The sequence below is a fragment of the Phialemonium atrogriseum genome (genome assembly GCF_030411735.1).
Source record: "Phialemonium atrogriseum strain 8032-3 unplaced genomic scaffold QBC33scaffold_20, whole genome shotgun sequence".
Taxonomy (NCBI): domain Eukaryota; kingdom Fungi; phylum Ascomycota; class Sordariomycetes; order Cephalothecales; family Cephalothecaceae; genus Phialemonium; species Phialemonium atrogriseum.
Window position 1 is genome coordinate 93,305 of NW_026848157.1, and position 17,019 is coordinate 110,323.

The window sequence follows — 17,019 nt, forward strand, 5'->3', positions numbered from 1 at the left end:
TGTCTTACAATGAAGGTTAAATTTTTGATGCAACCTCTCATACCCGGTAATTACTAATAACGTGCTCAGCAGTGGTGATTGCGACAGCTAATGTCCAATCCTCCATGACCCCCGCATCTCTCCCGCTCTGTCTTGCCAAGTTCTGCCAAGCTTTACTAACACACGCACCAGCATAAAAACATGGCTGCCGAAATACAGCCTACCTTCTCACAGTACACTCATACAGGGGAGGATGATGAGATTGAGGCGAAGGAGAAGGACAACTTCAAGATAGACGTGTCGGACATTGAGGCCGACGTGTCCGGCAGCGACGACGAGAGCAAAGCAATCTTGCAAAAGGCTGAGAAGACAGAGTTAACACCAGATGAAGCATTCAAGTGCGATGTTCATGGTGACCAGTCTCCTTGTGAGTAATGCTAGACTGGTCTTTAATCCCGCCACCGAGGGTCTAATCCGGCTTTCCAGTTCCCGAGGTCGCCGCATGTGTGCCCAACACGGACGATCCAGACACCCTCTGCAACAGTGAGGTCGCCGTCTGTCTTCCGGATTTGTTTCGGTAGTAACTGATGCATGGCCAGCCGTCCGCGCTTGGATTCTCACCACCATCTTTGTGACGCTGTTTTCTGGAGTTAACCAGTTCTTCTCCATGCGCTACGTGGGTTCACTTCCCAATACCGACGCTCAGTCGTCTAGACAGCGCTGACGCGACGCACGATAGCCGTCGCTCTCGATTGGATATGTTGTTGCACAGCTTCTTGTCTTCCCCATTGGCCGAGCATGGGAAAAACTTCCTCGGTGGCGTGTGCCTCTGGGCCGCTTCACCTTCGACATCAACCCGGGGCAATTTACAATGAAAGAGCATGCGTTGATTGTGATAGTAAGTTCTAGTCAAGTCCCGCATTCACTGGTGCCGCAGCGTACTTACTCTATTACACCTTGTTTGACTCGTTAACGAACAAAACCAGTGTGTCAACATCAGCGCCGGCTCCGCATATGCCGCCGGTTCTGTGGTAGCCATCATCAGCCCCGTGTACTGGAACCGTGACTACGGGGCGGGGTTCTGCTTCATTTACCTCTTAACCACGCAGATGATGGGGTTAGTTGGCCCCTCCTCGGCGGGAGAGCAGACTTTGCGCATAGTAACTATTATTCTGACATGCGTGTTCAGATTCGGACTTGCTGGCCTTTCCCGTCGATGGCTTGTCTACCCGGCCGCACTAATCTGGCCGTCGTCCCTGTCTTCCACGGTCTTGTTCCGGGCCCTGCACGAACCGCAGGACAGCTCGCCTGCCAACGGCTGGATGCTCACCCGGTACCGCTTCTTCGGATACTTTTCCCTCTTCGCTTTTGTCTTGTTCTGGTTCCCAGATTACATCTGGACAAGCCTTGGCACCTTTGCGTTTGTTACGTGGATTTTCCCTCACAACCAGAAGGTCAACACCATCTTCGGGGTAAGTAGCATTAATTAATTACATGTCAGAGACGTCGTGGATGGCCCTGATTCAAGCTTGTGTTGTGTAGATGAACTCTGGGCTCGGACTTCTGCCACTCAGCATCGACTGGACGCAAATCACCTACGCGAATTCGGCCGGGTCTCCTCTCACGACGCCCTTCTACATAACCTGCAACGCTTTTGCTGTGGTCGTGCTGTTCTACCTCTTCCTATCGCCAATATTGTATTACACCAACGTCTGGTACAGCGGCTTGTAAGTCATTATCCTTCATTATCTTTTTTTCTATGCTTCGGCTAGACTTGACATAATACTGACTATGGAGTTACACAAGCCTGCCCCTCCTCTCTTCCAGCACATATGACAATACCGGCAAGTCATACAACATCTCACGCGTGGTTGACGAGAACCTCGACTTTGTCCTCAGCAAGTACGAAGCTTACTCGCCCATGTACATCTCCATGTCCTACTCTCTCACATATGCGCTTTCCTTCGCCGCCGTGACTGCCGTTGTCTTCTACACATATCTATACAATGGTTCCGAGATATGGGCCAAGTTCAAGGACTCGCGTCACGGCGGCGAAGATATCCACAAGCGGCTGATGCGATCCTATCAAGAGGTGCCAGACTGGTGGTATGGTATTCTCACCGTCGTTGTTCTGGGCATGGGCATCCTGACCGTGAGATATTGGGACACTGGCCTGCCTGTCTGGGGATTTATTGTGGTGTGCTTCGGCCTGGGGGTTGTCCTGATTGTGCCCGAGGGCATCCTTGAAGGCACAACTAACCAGAGAATGTCTGTGATTTCTCACCAACTAATTGCCCCTCATATCTACGCATTGCGCTGACTATAAACACTACATTCGCAGCTTTCTCAACATCATCACCGAACTCATCGCTGGGTATGCGTGGCCTGGCAAACCCATCGCCAACATGATGGTCAAGTTTTATGGGTACAATTCAGTCAAGCATGGCATGGACTTTGCGCAAGACCTCAAGCTGGGTCAATATATGGTATTGTCATATTCGTCATATTCCCCCCTTTCTTTTCGCGAGCTTGCTAACTTTCCTTCCCAGAAAATCCCCCCTCGAGTCCTTTTTGTCGGTCAGGTTTATTCGTCAATCTTAGCGACCCTGACGCAGACTGGTGGTGAGCAATTTTCTCCCATCCCTCCCCTTCCTGCTTTTTCCGAGTAGTAACCCAGATCCTGATCCGCGGAACGCAGTCCTTAGATGGATGATGGGCCATATTCCGAAGCTCTGCGAACCATCCAACACGCAGCGCTTCACCTGTAACGGTGCCAAGGTGGTATACAACGCTTCTATCATATGGGGATCTATTGGCCCTCAGAGGATGTTCCAGTCAGGGCAGGTCTATAGCGGTATTATGTACTTCTTCATAATCGGGGTATGTTGAACTCTCACACCTCAGACAAACGGTCCCCGAGCTAACCTCAGCGTCTCCGGTCTAGCCGGTATTGACGATTTTAGTCTACATGATTTACCGAAGATATCCAAATAGTTGGGTGCGTTACATCAATGTCCCGGTCTTCTTAAACGCGGCTGGCAACATCCCTCCAGCGAATACAAGTACGTCTCCTAGTCGCTCCTCGTTCTCAGACCCGTCGAATTGATCTTTTGTACAGCGCAATACTCCCTTTGGTTCATTTTTGGATTCTTGTTCAACTACCTCATCCGGAAGCGAGCCTTTGACTGGTGGAAGAAATACAACTGTAAGTCTATCGTTTCCATAAGCGGTCACATTCAACTTTGGGCGCTAACTCGTTGCTTCTCGCAGATCTCCTCTCAGCGGCCATGGACACTGGGACTGCAGTTGCTACCGTGCTCATTTTCTTTTGCCTCAGCTACAATGGCGTCGTCTTTAGCTGGTGGGGGAACACTGTGGGAGCAAATACCGACGATGCGAAGTCGGTTCCGTGGCTGAAAGTCCCCAACGGTGGCCATTTTGGCAAGGGCCCAGGCGAGTTCTGATGCAATCGATCTACTCGACTGCCCATCCACTGGGGTAAACTTGGCTTATGATAACAATGGTCTGGGGTAGGGATGCTGAACGGCGTGATAGTAAACAAAGGAGTTAGGCCTGCTTGCAGTCAAGGTTTAGAATTGAGATATCAATCGGCGTCTGGTAGAGCTTTGAGGTCCCGTGATAGCCCTCACTCCTCTTAGTTAACAACCCTGATCTGGTGTCAAGTTTGGGAATGCCGACATCGGCGCGATTGTAGATATTTTATTTTATCGCACCATCGCGCGTAATTATCGCGTGGGGTGTCTGGGCTGTGGTTCTCTTTGGTTGTATTGCACATACATGACGTCGTCGCTACTTTTTTACCCCTCATCCTGAAGCTTCGTGGTGACACTGGCCAGGTATCCAACAAGTAAGCAGCAATGAGACTTCTTGTTCCAATGTCCCTGCTCGTCGCAGGTCTAGCAGAGGCATCACAATTCGTGCTCTCTTACGAACCGAAAACTGGAAACGTCGCTTATACGCTGCCGACACAGCGCACATTTCTGCTCAACGTCCCGGAAACCTATGCCCACGGGGAAGATTATCCTCTCGTGCTTTCTTTTCATGGTGGTCAGTTAGAAATCATGGTGTAACTTGGTCAGGGCGTATCTCGTTTCGAGTTAATACTAATGGCGACTGCATATCCAGCTGGCGGGCTCAGTGAGAAACAGCAGCGTATCACGGAGCTCTCCGATCCGTCCCTGCGCATAGCAGGGAAGCCTTTCTTGACAGCGTACGCCCAGGGAGTCAACAACACCGACTGGAACATGACGCACATCTGGAAAGGGGCTCCATACGAAAACACAACCGTGGATGATGTGGGCTTCCCCCCTATATCCCTCCATCCAGATCCTCAAGTTCTACACCAGTAAAGCATCCAAAACTAACCATCTGCAAGATTGCTTACGTCTACGACATGATCAACACCGTCTCATCGACCTACAGCATTGACCAGGCACGTATCTACGCGTGCGGCAAGTCCAACGGCGGAGGATTCACGGCGCTCCTGGCATGCCGGCCTGACACGTCTTCCATCATTGCCGCCTTCGCGCCCGTGTCCCCAGCGCTGTACCAGGGCACTTATGCTTTCTACAACTGCACTCCGTCCCGTCCGGCCCCGATCCTCCACGCGCACGGCGTAGAAGATAGGATCACCGAGTTTCTGGGTCGAAGTCCGCTAGACGGCTCATTCGGCCCCGAGCCAGACGTCCGCTTGTGGAGGAGGCAGTGGGCTGAGCGCAACGGGTGCAAGGGGCGATTCGCTGGCGAATGGCCTCAGCCCAGCGTGACGGAGGTACATCCCGGTGCCTGGCAGGAATCGTGGGACTGTCCGGGGGCGGAAGTGAGGGGCTTGACGGTTGAAGGGTTGGGCCACGCGTGGCCCTCGACATTGGGGTTGGACCTGACGGGCAGTCCGAACCAGACGGCAAACTTTAACTTCACGAGCCAGCACTTGGTCCATTTCTTTTCGCGGCATAAATTGCCGTGAAAATACCTCGGGAGGTAAGGTCATCGTTTTCACCTGGAACCTACACTTGATGCCATGACTTGATTGGAAAAGGTGGATGTGGGTAGAAATTATCCAGAACCACCAGAGTCAAGGTCGAATGCCCTGCTCTTGGCATCTGGAGCGAGTCTTTGGAATGAAGTGCTGTTGAGAACTACCTACTCACGTGCTACTGTAGGTTGGCCGAGGTTGTCGACCCCACTGCCCCACATTAGATCTGACTCCACCCCAAGCCTCGGTAATTAAGGCAAGCGCGTGACTGCTGGTATCGACAAATGATGCAATCAAGCATTAATTATGAGCCTCCTTGGGCTCACGATTGTTCCCAATTCACAACGACAATCACATCTAGTTGACTAGACTTCTAACTCGGTCATTTTAAAATGGCGCAGGAGCCCTTCCCCGTTGCTCTTGTTGTTGGAGCATCGCGTGGCATTGGACGGCAAGTCGCTCTAGATTTGGCCAAGAACAAATACAGAGGTATTGCATTCACGGGCAACCTACGGCATGTCGGATAAGCTAATAGCCCCCTTATCAGTTGTTGTGGCAGCTAAAAGCGTCAGCGATGCGTCTAAGCTCTCACCGTTCCCGCCTGATCCGAATTCTAACCAGTCAACCGTTAATACGGTTGAGCGCGAGATCCGGGAGGCTGGAGGGGATGCAAGGGCAGTCCGGGTCGATACAAGGGACTCTGATAGCATCAAGAATATGGTTGACACGACTATCAGCACCTACGGGCGTTTGGACGTGTTGATCTACAACTCAGGTGCTATCTGGTGGGCTTCAGTCGAGAACACTCCCATGAAACGTTTCAAGCTGCTCCAGCAGGTAAATCCGGAAGGGCTCTATGCCACCGTGCAGGCTACGCTGCCCCACTTCGAGAGCAACGGATGGAAAGGCCGAATTATCGTTGTCAGTCCTCCCATCTACTCTAGGTTCTTCAGGGGAAAGACAGCGTATGCGATGGGAAAAGTGGCCATGTCTGTCTTGACAAAGGGGCTTGCAATGGACTGGAAGAGGGAAGGAAAAAGCCAAATGGCTATTACTAGCATTTGGCCTGCCGTGGTACGTTCCTTTGGATTCAATTCTCATTACTGGCGCTCCATCCACTCTATTAACACAACCAGGCTATCCAATCGGCGGCGACACCTGATCATACCCTCTTGCCAGACCTGAGGAATCCGGTAATATTGTCCACCGATATTGATACGTGCCGACAATACTAATGCCCTAGACAGACTGTCTTCTCTGACGCTATTTTGGAGATGCTTCGGACACCCGCAGGAGAGATTAGCGGTCGCCTTGAGCTTGATGAGGACTTTCTTCGCGAAAGAGGTGTCTCCGACTTCTCAAAGTATAGCGTTGTTCCCGGCTCGACTCCTCGACGAATCATGCCTGCTAATCTCCCAACGTTGGCCGTTCCTGAGGAGGATGATGAAGGACAACGTCTTGATAGCAAGAAGCTGCGACTTTCCAAGATGTAGAGTAGGTAATAGCTAGTTCAACTGTTCCTGGGCTTCGGGTCCGCTCCAATAAGAGTCCGGAGGTGTATAATTCTAATTCAACGTCATCGACCCGCATTTCCCTTCCCGTAATTACATGATCCCCGTTCCTCCCGACTTGTTTCGAACCATTGGATTTCATCACAATATTTCACCTTTTGCCAACCGTAGTTCTCCACTTAACAGATTGCGAACTCCTAGCCACAACAACACATTCTAAGACGCGGCATTTTATCCAGTGATGCCTCCACTACAACCCCAACTGCGCGAGACTCAGGCTGTTGCCAACGCCAGACAGTCCGTGGAAACAAGGCAGCCAACGGGGCTTCAGCCAATGCGTACGATCCTCCCTTCGCTTCCTCCACTCTCTCATCCGACTCCCCAGGACATAAACATGGGCTAATAACTCGAAGAAATGTCTTCAAGCAAATCCGGGTGCGAATATCCCGTAACACGAGATGCGGACGTTGGATTGCGTGGTGGCCAGCGAAGCGAAGCATGTCCCGGGCGATTTTGCTTCATCATCCCATGCCCAATCCCTTGTAACACCTGCATTCTTTGAGCATACCCTACAGGGAAGATGTATCGACAACGTGGTCTTGGCATCTCGCGCTCAGTCGTGTCGAATTCGCAGAAGTATTGGCTCGTCCAGATTCTAGGCTTGGAAACGATCGACGAGGGTCATTCGTATGGGCTTATCCTTAAAGCCACAGAGGAAGAGACGAGGTTTCGAAGGGTGAGATATTTTTCGAAGAGATAAATACGTCAGATGGGGTAAGTAAGTGGCTAACACAATCCAATCGCCAAAGGACAACACTCATGTAGATACATGTATGTACATCTCTTTAGGGTTCAAGCTCGGAGAGTCAGTCGGTCATGTCCGAAATGACGCAAGACAACAGCAAAGTGGCGATCCTGCGACATGCAGAGAAGTATTATCTAGAGGGGGAATATATGCAGCCGGTATCCGAAACCAACTCTATCCGTCTACATGCATCGCGCCATTGATATTCTCTGCGGGGGATGCTCTCGTTCGAATTAGGCATCTGAAGTGCAGCTCTCTGTCGTGGGATGGAGCTCGCCATCGGTACAATACATGGCGCGTTGCCGGCAACGGCCGACGGTTCGGGGGCATATCATATCCGTATAAAAGCCGCGGAGGCATTCAGAGTCGCATACAAGGCGAAGATTGGATAAGCTGCAAACAGCACAAGTAATTAGGCCTCGGAATAAACCATCATGATGGCCCAGGCAAAATTGATCGGACAGACCTCGTCGAGTGAAGTTGACTCCACTACGGCAACAACAATAACAACGGCAACGCCAAAATTACCGGATCGTTACGCGGATGAGAGTTACAGGCTCTTTTCTCAAGTCCATGTTGACCCGCCTGGACCCGAGCAGGCCAGAAGAATTCGTAACAAGTGCATACGATGGATCCTACCATTCCTCTGTGCCGGCTATCATTTAATGTATGTTGACAAGCAGACTGTAAGTGCTGCCGATTATCGGGCATGTTATTCGCACCGTGATTATTACGGACTGGCTGATAACAGTGAATAGCTTGGAAGCTCAGCTATCCTCGGGATTTTTGAAGACGCCGGACTGAACTCGATCCAGTACAACTGGCTATCGTCCATCTTTTATCTTGGATACCTCGTGGCAGAATGGCCGCAGAATCTTGCGCTGCAGCACTTTCCAGTGGCGAGGTGGCTTGCCATAAATCTGGTTGTCTGGTAAGTTGACACCAATCTCCGCTGCCTTAGCTACCAAACATTCCAGTATTAACCACTTGGCCCCTTAGGGGATGCATCATCTTGCTGCATATACCGTGCAGTAACTTTGCGTCGCTCTTCGTTGTCCGCTTCCTTCTTGGCTTGGCAGAAGCCTGCATAGTCCCTGCATTTCTCTTGACCCTATCCATGTTCTTCACCTACGATGAGCAGGCTGTTCTGATGCCGTGCATGTGGGCGATCGGCAACTCCAGCCCCATTACATCAGGACTGCTCTCGTATGGCGTGCTATTTATCAAAACCGGCAGCTTTGCGCCCTGGAAGTGGTTCATGGGTATGTCTTGTTGTTGTGTGTGTGCGGGTGTCTGGGTGCTGCTGTGGCAAGGAACTGACATGACATGGCTTATTTAGTTATCACAGGAACTCTTACTGTCCTTTTCGGCATCCTTGTTTGGCTATTATTCCCAGATAGCCCCCTCTCAGCACACTTCCTCACACCCGAGGAGCGTGCTCGAGCCGTCCTTCGGACCGCGTCGAACCACTCGGGCATCGAACAGAAGCGCTTCAAGCGGTACCAATTCCTCGAAGCCATCAACGACCCCAAAACTTGGCTATTCTTCCTCCATGCCTGGTCGCAGGAGATGGCCAACGGCCTGACTAACCAATATTCGCTCATCATCCAGTCGTTTGGCTTCACAACTCTGCAGACCACCCTCCTCGGCTGCATCAATGGCGTGACGGCGCTTATATCTCTGGGCGGTACCGCCATTATTCTCGCCAAGACCCGCAACTGCCGTGCATGGTTGTCCGCCATATCATACGTCCCGCCGATAGTGTCCTGCATCCTCCTCATAACCCTCCCATGGAGTAACCGTTGGGGTTTGTTGACTGCCATCTGGATCCGCGCAACAGGTGGTATACCATACAGCGTCGTCATGGTCTGGGCAGCAAATTGCTCAGCCGGCCACACAAAGAAGACGGCTGTGATTGCCATGTATCACGTCGGGTACGGTCTGGGCAACATTCTCTCGCCACAGCTGTTCCAGCCGCAGTACAAGCCGCGGTATGTCGTTACGTGGTCCGTGATATTGGGCGTGGCATGCGTGCTCCCAATGGTCGTCGTACTCTATCTGAGGTGGTACTTGGTTAGGGAAAACAAGAGGCGGGACGCGTTGGCAGAACGGGGACTTGTCAGGGAGATCGGAATCGTCGAACACGTTGATGAGAACGGCGTGAGCACGGAAGAGGTGGTTGATGCTCGGCAGTTGGACCTGACGGATAAAGAAAATCTCGCCTTGTGGGTTATTCCAGGTCCATCACCGTTCTTCCAAGGAGACACTAACACCAAAGCAGCCGTTACGTTCTGTAGCTGTCTGGGGCTGGTTTGTTCCGGTTCGACGAACATCAATACGAACTCGTCTGTTCCAATTTTGTGTTCAGGCTCATTCCGGGGTTTACTTTTATTAACACTTGAGCCAAAGTGTCTCTTCTATGGAACCCCAGCCCCGAGTATTAGCATGCCCCGAAGTTGTGGTTAGTCTCGACGCTCCTGTCGGCGAATGGGCAAAGTGTGAGCGGCTAGTGGGATGAGCGATTGGCAGGCAGCAGTAATTGCGTGCTTTCTCCAAAGACACCGAGCCCCCGCATTTCCAACTCGTGTCAGTTGACAATGGTTCACCAAATACTTAAAACATGGTCCCCGCTCCCAAGCTCTTCCAGAATCCAACCAGGTTAGTTTCCTAACCGCAGCAACTTGACACCATGTCCCTGTCCATGTCAGGCCTAGCTGCTCATGGCGACTTCGCCGCGATCCCGGTCCTCGACCTCTCGCTCGCAGATGACGGTTCTACATTGCCAGGTTTCCTGCGTGACTTACGAACCTCGCTGACGCAGGTGGGATTCCTCTACATCTCCAACCATGGCGTGCCGCAATCGACCATTACCCAACTGACGGACATTCTTCCCCGGCTCTTTTCCCTTCCCAACGCGGCCAAGGAGGATATTGCCCTTGAAAACTCACCACACTTTCTCGGGTACAGCGGTGCAGGGTCCGAGACAACAGCCGGCGGCGTAGACTGGAGGGAGCAGGTTGAATTTGGGACTGAGCTGACAAAGATTTGGCAAGCTGGCTCTCCTCTATATGAGCGACTACGCGGCCCCAACCAGGTACGTCGGTTACGTTGCCTGGCTACCTGCCTGTTGCATTATCTCTCCTTGCTAACCGCCATCTGTTAGTGGCCACGAGAGCTCCCGGAACTGCAACCCATCGTGCATAACTACATGCAGGCCATGGCCAAGCTCGGCCAGAGATTTCTTGGACTAGTGGCGACAGCACTGGAGCTTCCCGAGAGCGCCTTCCTGCCGTTTCTCTCCGACCAACATCGCCTGAAGCTTCTTCACTACCCGGAAGCGTCCGAATCTGCCCATTCGAGCCAGGGTGTTGGTCCCCACAAGGATTCCTCCGGTTGGTGGACATTCCTGCTCCAGGCGTCGCCACCGGAAGTCCAGGGGCTTCAAGCGCTCAACAAGAATGGCGAGTGGATCGACATCCCGAACATCCCAGGGACCTTTGTGGTGAACATCGGCCAGGCATTCGAAGTGGTGACCCACGGGGTGTGCAAGGCGACCACGCATCGAGTCCTGTCGAGTGCCAATGAGCGATTCAGTGTTCCCTTCTTCCAGGGTGTGCGCCGCGACTTGACCAAGACAGAGGCGTTGGAGACTCTAGCGCACCATTTTCGTCAATCTGGGCCTAGCAGTGAATCGGCAGAGGGTCATTCTATTGATTCGGCCTTCCTGAAGGGCCAGTACGATACATGGGGCGAAACACAACTGAGGACCAAGGTCCGCAGTCATCGCAAGAATGGGCGGAAGTTCTATCCTGAGGTTTACGACAAATACGTCAATGATGACACTTGATTTATTGATTTAGTAGCTATTACGTCGTCGTTAACATGCTGGGAATGATTGACCATGCTCTTTCGACCTCTTTCCACCAAATGAATCTTGATTCCTCTTCAATCGTAGTATTTGGCTGTCTTCCCGCCAATGATGACCTGCTCCTCGAGTTCGCTCTTCGGTCCGTCCTTTGCGACACCTTTGGCAACTCGAGCCTTTACCCAGGCACCTGCTGTGATTCCCACGACGCTGTCATCCGTTGATTCGTTGTACCCCAGCCGTTTCAGCACCTCGCTCTCGATTGGCCGTAGCTGGACATCGTCCTCGGGTCGCACAAAATACAAGACCCCAAGACGGTCGATCCCCTGCTGGTCAGGAGGAGGGACGACGACGCGGTGGATGCTGCTCTTGAGAAAGCCGTTGGTGAGGAACTCTAACGCGTCGGCGAGGTTCACCGTGATACTTCCAGGGTACGGTTTGACCCAGTTCCACTCCCCAGCCGGCGTTCTCACTTGAAGGGCTGCGACGGGCTGGCGGAAAAGTAGTGTCAAGCTTCCAAAGTCTGTGTGGCCCTTGACCCAGACGTTGTGTAGGAGGCGGTTCTGCTCCTCGGTCCGGCGGTGATACTTCATATACCGAAGGTGGCAGTCGCTTTTCTCGTCATACCGATGCAGTTTGAGAAAGAAATCTTCTGGGAGCTCGAGAATGATAGCGAAGAGAACAAGGAGCTTGCCGACAACCTTCTCGTGGATGTGACGGGCGAACTTTTCGATCTCCTCGCGGTTCTCGTTGATGACCGCCGGATGAGGGCGCTCGTAAGCGGGGATAAACTTGGGGATATTGTAGATTTCCGTGTTATCGAACAAGCCGGGGCGAACCTCCTATTATTTGGTGTAAGTGATACGGGTTAGTCCCAGTCGTCGCCTCCAAAACGCAGCAAATTAGCTGATGGGCATAGCAACGCACCCGAAGTCCAAGAGGTTTGTAACCGTTATAGCCCCCCGTCTCCAGCTCCGCGCGGTACTTCAGTTTCTCTTCCGTGGGTAGTTTGAACACTTCGTTGCCGAGGGCAAACTGGCGATCCACCTCTTCCTGGCTAAGGCCAAAGTTAACAATGTAGAAGAATCCTAATTAAACACTGATCGTCAGTTACTTATAGCCCAGGCTGAGAGAGGCTTATGGGAACTTCAAAAAGTAAAAATTCCCACCAATATTTCGGACTGCATCGAAGAGCTGCTGTGCAAGAAGCTGCTTGCCGCCCAGCTCGTCAAACCGGGATAGGTCGAGCGTTACAAGGGTCGCCCAATCCACTGAGGCCGAATTAGCTTGAGCAAGGAATGTATGGGCATCGCATCACAACAAACACACACTCATGGGCCGTCTCGGGGACTTGATGATATGATGGAAGCTCAATGGCTCTCCTAGGAGTTGGAGCAGTCGCTGCAACTGCTGCCATGGTTGAGACCAAGTGTTGACACGTAAAGGGGCAAGAATATTTCCCTTTAAATCCTCAGGCTGGTATTGTTAGATCAAGTGCAATGATATATATAAGTTCTGCTTCCCAAAGGGAATTGCTCCTCTTAGTAATGTACCCGAGCGCCGGGTAGTTCGGAAACGCGGAAAGCAACCGATGCCTAATTACATGGGATTAGATCTGGCGTGGTTTTGTGTTGCCATCACGACACTGCTTATTAGCCACTCAGCTCATGATATCGACGTGGGGTGTGGGGGGCAAATCTCATGGCAGGGGAGATCGTTGCACTATTTCTGCAAAGGAGATATACACAATAAACTCCGGAATGGCGAAACCAACATTGAAGGATGATCATTTGCCAATGGGCATAACAACAGTTTGGAGGCATCGGATCTCGGCCCTCACACCATCCTGGGAATCGCCCTTGCATTGTCTGATGCTCCAAGTAGTACAAGTAGAAGTACGGAAAGGCCAAAAAGTGAACATGCCTTGCAACCCGGCCTTCCGCCTTCACAATTGCACTTTGCTCTTCGTACGATGACCGACAAAGACTCGTCCCCAGATGGCGTGGAAGGTTCGGTGGTCGCTGTGGGTATTACCAGCATCAACGACGGGGCCTTCCATTATGTCGCACGGGGAGGGGCTATCGATGAGCTTTCAAGCAGCGACTCGATCGATGGATTCGATTCGGAGCGGATGAGAGACCGGACGCTCTTGACAGCTGAGGAAGAGAAGAAGCTCCTACGACGCATCGACTGGCATCTGATGCCGTTATGCTCCCTCATATTTATGTTCAAGAATCTGGATTCCCAGAATGTAAGGAGTCTTCTTCTCAACCACCAATCCCGCTAACATATTATCCCAGATTTCCAATGCGAGGATCATGAACCAGGGATCGGACCAAAATATCATGACCCAGCTCGGAATGACGTCTGATCAGTATGCTCTACTGACTGCGGTTTACTATGTACGTACGGTGTTTGTCGCCGGAAACTGGTGCTGTCGGGGCGATTATTCACGCCGACGAAACCGTATCTAGATCCCATATATTGTGGCCGAGGCGCCTTCGAACCTGCTCTTGAAACGCTACCTACCATCGCGATGGCAATCAAGAATCATGATCACCTGGGGTGTGATGCTCATGTGTCATGCCGCGGTCAAGAACAAGGAGGGTCTGTATGCCACGAGATTCCTTCTTGGACTAGTAAGCCTCTGCCCAGTAATCCAATTCACCCGTAACATTGCCAGAGACTGATGATGCACATGCATAGGCAGAAGCAGGTCAATTTCCTGGCGTGATCTTGCAAATGTGTTATTGGTACAGACCAGACGAGATGTCACTCAGGCTTCTATACTTCTGTGAGTACATATCTGGGTTTGGGTTTACGAGAACGGGTCATGTAGAGACTCGAAGACTGACACTGCTGTAGACGCGTGCGGCAATGTTGCTGGGATTGTCGGTGGTCTTCTAGCCTTTGCATTTGACCACGCGTCTGGGTCAGGCGGCCTCTCTGGATGGCAATGGTGAGAACAAGCCGCATAAGAATCCTACGGTTTCAAGCTATTAATAAAACATCTTCAGGTTATTCCTTGTCGAGGGAATCGTCACCGTCGTGGTTGGTGTTGCAATCTGGTTTCTACTTCCGGACTGTGAGCCTCCCTCTGTTTATAATGAATCACTTTTCAAGTTTCATGTCTGGGGGAGATGGCTAATGATGTACTGATACTATTTAGTTCCGGATACTGCAAAATGGCTGACAGACCGCGAAAAGGCCTTCATCCAGGCTCGCCTGCCCTCTAATGCTCCCAGAACCAAGGAGCAAAACTTCAAATGGGCCGAGATCGTCGAGTCCTTGCAAGACAAGCGGCTCTGGCTCTTTACTGCGATTTGGGCAATATACACCGTTGGGACCAGCGGGGTTACATTCTACCAGTCTACTGTCATTGTCAATCTCGGGTTCACGTAAGTAATCACTTAACGCGTTGGATCAGTCACCCCGTGTGTGATCCCAGTCGATTTTACTTACTATCTTCCCCTACTTTGACAGGAATATCGCGACGGCCCAGATTCTCAACATCCCAATCACTGTCACAAGTCTGCTCGTGATTGGCATCACAGGCGTCATTGCAGACAGGGGCCGCTTCCCGCGACCAGTGTATCCGCTCACATTTCTCATCATAATCATCGCCTGTTATGGTGTACTGGTGGCCTATCCAAATACCGGAGGAGTTTACGCGGCCACCCTGATCGGAAACGCGGTCACTGCGGCTTGGTACCCGATGATGTGGCCGTGGAGAGTTCAGACGACAAGTCGGGCGACGGGCTCGGCGTTCTCCATCGGCTTTGTCAACAGCTACGGCCAGATTGGCGGAGCAGTGGGGCCCCAGATATTCCGCAGCAAGTACGCGCCGCACTACACTGTCCCGTTCACGGTAGCCATGTGTCTTGTGGCTGCCTGCATGGTCGTCACTCTGCTGACATGGTGGGTGACTTGGGACACGGAACGGGACACGAGGAGGTTAAAGCTGGCCAGGAAGGCTGCGGAACAACGGGGCGAGACGATCCTCGAGGATGTCGTTGACAACGACCTGCAGAAACGCCCGAAACGCGGTGGGATTGCGTAGAAACTCATGCAACGCCAAGAATGGGTGGACGAGCATCACGGCGGGGTTGGGCAAGTCGACCTCCATGTCCAGAACTTAGGTAGTCACACTCTGCTAGACAACTATTGGCTCTGGTTTTTTTTTTTTGCCGCAGAGACCCATCTTGACTTGGTGCCAAAGCCATCAAGACGGCAGTGAGCATACGAAAGCCACAGGCCGTCACGCCTATCTGCCTGTGCAACAATATCCTTCGAGCACACCAGCCCGAATTTTAATAGACGCGTTGCCCCGATCTCGGGTCCTCCGTGACTTAAATTTTCCCCAGAATCCAGAACGCGAAGACAACGGGAAGGCTGCGGAATTCTTCGTGCAACTCTTGTTAAGAACCCAGAGCCTTTGCCGCCAGCACGGAACAAGGAGGAATTCCTGAGGTTCTGGGCAGGTCAAGGATGAGAAGCAACTGCAGTTACTGACTCGCGGCTAAAAAATATTGATAGTTGGGGTTACATGAACGCCCATCTGAACTCGGAAATAGCTACTGCGAGTAGGATCTTCACTTCGGTCTAAGATTCACCGTCACCGTCGGATTATCCTACTTTTCTCATTATGGCCATCACACGCGCCTAAGCTAAGAACCACATCACCCTTCCTCAACAGCCTTTGCTCCAGCATTTCATTGCACATACTTCTGTCCAATCCCTCTCTGGACAGCACCTCTCTTGGAAATTCTATCGATCCACGCCAATAGGTTCGGGAACTCCTTGACGTCGTCTGGCGTGAAGCCTGACTTTTCCCAATTCTTCACCCACGACCACGCCTTGATGTCGGCGATGCTGTACTTGCCCTTGCCCCGCCCGGCCAGGTACTCTCGCGGCTCACCTCCAGTGTAGATGCCCGACAGCTGGATCTCCAGCACGCCGAAGACCCGCAGCGTCTCGTTGCGGAAGCGGTTGATTGCGTCTTTTTTTTTTTTCCTCGTCAGTCGAATTAATAATCACGTATGAATGGTGCAATTAAAACTTACATGGAATCTTCTCAGGGGCTGCCCTCGTGAAATGGTTCACCTGCCCCTGATATGGCGCGCCACCGCCGTGCCAGAAAAACAGCCACTGCAGGGCCTGGTTCTGCTCGAACTTATCGGCGAAGCCGAACTTGTGGTCCTTGTCATAGATGTCGACCAGGTACTGCAGCTGGGCCGAGGTCTCGAAGACGGGGAAGGGCGGGTTCTGGCTGTTGTCAACGAGGACCGGGATGCGGCCGTTGGGGTTCAAGCGCAGGAACCACTCCTTCTTCTGCTCGTTGGTTGAAATGTTGATCAGAGTCGTGCCCCAGGTCGTGCCGTAGGCGTCGGCGAGCTCCTCGAGCAGAATCTGCGTCGCCTGCCCGTTGGGCGTGTTCTGGGTGATCAGGTGCAATCCCTTGGAGGAGGAAACATCTGCAGGTGTCCCAGCAATGTAAAGATAGTCTGCCATGGCGACAACTATTGGACTTGGTCTATAATTATAGAATTGATCAGAGAGCTTGTGCAATTACGGTTTCTTTTCCTTCACAAACAATTGAGGGGTAACGCCAAAGATAAGGGGAGCAAGATACAAGATTAATAATCGCACCGTATTATAAATCAGGATGGTGCTGTCAACGGGGAGGATGAGATGCTCTATGACGGAATTGTACCATCAAATAAGCTAATTACCACCTTCTGCAAAGTCACGCAGTCTGCAAATATCATGCATGACAGTCAGTGGCTTGTGCAGGTGCTGCACCTCGTTTATCGCGAAATACTCCGTACAGACCTATCGTACCCGACTTGGATACGGAATGTCA

The 17,019-nt window shown here is 51.9% G+C and overlaps 8 protein-coding genes across 8 annotated transcripts; 6 read left to right on the forward strand and 2 right to left on the reverse strand.

Moving 5' to 3' along the window:
- The first annotated feature begins 110 nt into the window (after positions 1 to 110).
- On the forward strand, positions 111 to 3,638 carry QBC33DRAFT_621375 (glutathione transporter 1). Its single transcript, XM_060432798.1, has 14 exons — positions 111 to 406; positions 466 to 522; positions 579 to 655; positions 719 to 877; positions 966 to 1,096; positions 1,169 to 1,451; positions 1,522 to 1,706; positions 1,786 to 2,247; positions 2,321 to 2,465; positions 2,529 to 2,601; positions 2,678 to 2,859; positions 2,924 to 3,041; positions 3,098 to 3,184; positions 3,250 to 3,638. The coding sequence occupies exons 1-14, from the start codon at positions 181 to 183 to the stop codon at positions 3,441 to 3,443; spliced, it is 2,379 nt and encodes a 792-aa protein (XP_060281363.1). The 5' UTR covers positions 111 to 180; the 3' UTR covers positions 3,444 to 3,638.
- Positions 3,639 to 3,857: 219 nt separating this feature from the next.
- Positions 3,858 to 4,966, forward strand: QBC33DRAFT_516926 (putative poly depolymerase protein; the record flags this gene model as incomplete). The annotated part of the gene is made up of 3 exons (XM_060426166.1): positions 3,858 to 4,047; positions 4,126 to 4,295; positions 4,376 to 4,966. The coding sequence occupies 3 exons, from the start codon at positions 3,858 to 3,860 to the stop codon at positions 4,964 to 4,966; spliced, it is 951 nt and encodes a 316-aa protein (XP_060281364.1).
- A 401-nt stretch (positions 4,967 to 5,367) lies between these two features.
- Positions 5,368 to 6,468, forward strand: QBC33DRAFT_579723 (uncharacterized protein; the record flags this gene model as incomplete). The annotated part of the gene is made up of 4 exons (XM_060431160.1): positions 5,368 to 5,464; positions 5,523 to 6,049; positions 6,112 to 6,168; positions 6,223 to 6,468. 4 exons carry the CDS (start codon positions 5,368 to 5,370, stop codon positions 6,466 to 6,468), a joined length of 927 nt encoding a protein of 308 aa, XP_060281365.1.
- A 1,260-nt stretch (positions 6,469 to 7,728) lies between these two features.
- Positions 7,729 to 9,588, forward strand: QBC33DRAFT_579724 (major facilitator superfamily domain-containing protein; the record flags this gene model as incomplete). The annotated part of the gene is made up of 5 exons (XM_060431161.1): positions 7,729 to 7,977; positions 8,050 to 8,222; positions 8,291 to 8,553; positions 8,631 to 9,516; positions 9,573 to 9,588. 5 exons carry the CDS (start codon positions 7,729 to 7,731, stop codon positions 9,586 to 9,588), a joined length of 1,587 nt encoding a protein of 528 aa, XP_060281366.1.
- A 392-nt stretch (positions 9,589 to 9,980) lies between these two features.
- Positions 9,981 to 11,138, forward strand: QBC33DRAFT_593126 (uncharacterized protein; the record flags this gene model as incomplete). Its single annotated transcript, XM_060431708.1, has 2 exons — positions 9,981 to 10,385; positions 10,455 to 11,138. 2 exons carry the CDS (start codon positions 9,981 to 9,983, stop codon positions 11,136 to 11,138), a joined length of 1,089 nt encoding a protein of 362 aa, XP_060281367.1.
- Positions 11,139 to 11,236: 98 nt separating this feature from the next.
- On the reverse strand, positions 11,237 to 12,573 carry QBC33DRAFT_560979 (uncharacterized protein; the record flags this gene model as incomplete). Its single annotated transcript, XM_060430098.1, has 4 exons — positions 11,237 to 11,998; positions 12,084 to 12,244; positions 12,326 to 12,427; positions 12,486 to 12,573. 4 exons carry the CDS (start codon positions 12,571 to 12,573, stop codon positions 11,237 to 11,239), a joined length of 1,113 nt encoding a protein of 370 aa, XP_060281368.1.
- Positions 12,574 to 13,128: 555 nt separating this feature from the next.
- On the forward strand, positions 13,129 to 15,216 carry QBC33DRAFT_516930 (major facilitator superfamily domain-containing protein; the record flags this gene model as incomplete). Its single annotated transcript, XM_060426167.1, has 8 exons — positions 13,129 to 13,407; positions 13,457 to 13,558; positions 13,631 to 13,795; positions 13,863 to 13,950; positions 14,022 to 14,115; positions 14,174 to 14,241; positions 14,326 to 14,554; positions 14,640 to 15,216. 8 exons carry the CDS (start codon positions 13,129 to 13,131, stop codon positions 15,214 to 15,216), a joined length of 1,602 nt encoding a protein of 533 aa, XP_060281369.1.
- A 456-nt stretch (positions 15,217 to 15,672) lies between these two features.
- Positions 15,673 to 16,944, reverse strand: QBC33DRAFT_544813 (putative glutathione s-transferase protein). Its single transcript, XM_060428489.1, has 3 exons — positions 16,806 to 16,944; positions 16,220 to 16,689; positions 15,673 to 16,155 (listed from the first exon to the last, which is right to left on the reverse strand). Exons 2-3 carry the CDS (start codon positions 16,665 to 16,667, stop codon positions 15,869 to 15,871), a joined length of 735 nt encoding a protein of 244 aa, XP_060281370.1. The 5' UTR covers positions 16,668 to 16,689; positions 16,806 to 16,944; the 3' UTR covers positions 15,673 to 15,868.
- Positions 16,945 to 17,019: the final 75 nt, after the last annotated feature.

Excerpts from the sequence above, each read along its gene's own strand:
- QBC33DRAFT_621375 (XM_060432798.1), top strand. The coding sequence starts at position 181 with ATGGCTGCCGAAATACAGCCTACCTTCTCACAGTACACTCATACAGGG. Across the intron at positions 1,707-1,785 it reads AACGTCTGGTACAGCGGCTT|CCTGCCCCTCCTCTCTTCCA; the intron begins GTAAGTCATTAT and ends GAGTTACACAAG. Across the intron at positions 3,042-3,097 it reads CATCCCTCCAGCGAATACAA|CGCAATACTCCCTTTGGTTC; the intron begins GTACGTCTCCTA and ends TCTTTTGTACAG.
- QBC33DRAFT_544813 (XM_060428489.1), bottom strand. The coding sequence starts at position 16,667 with ATGGCAGACTATCTTTACATTGCTGGGACACCTGCAGATGTTTCCTCC. Across the intron at positions 16,156-16,219 it reads AGCCCCTGAGAAGATTCCAT|ACGCAATCAACCGCTTCCGC; the intron begins GTAAGTTTTAAT and ends AAAAAAAAAAAG.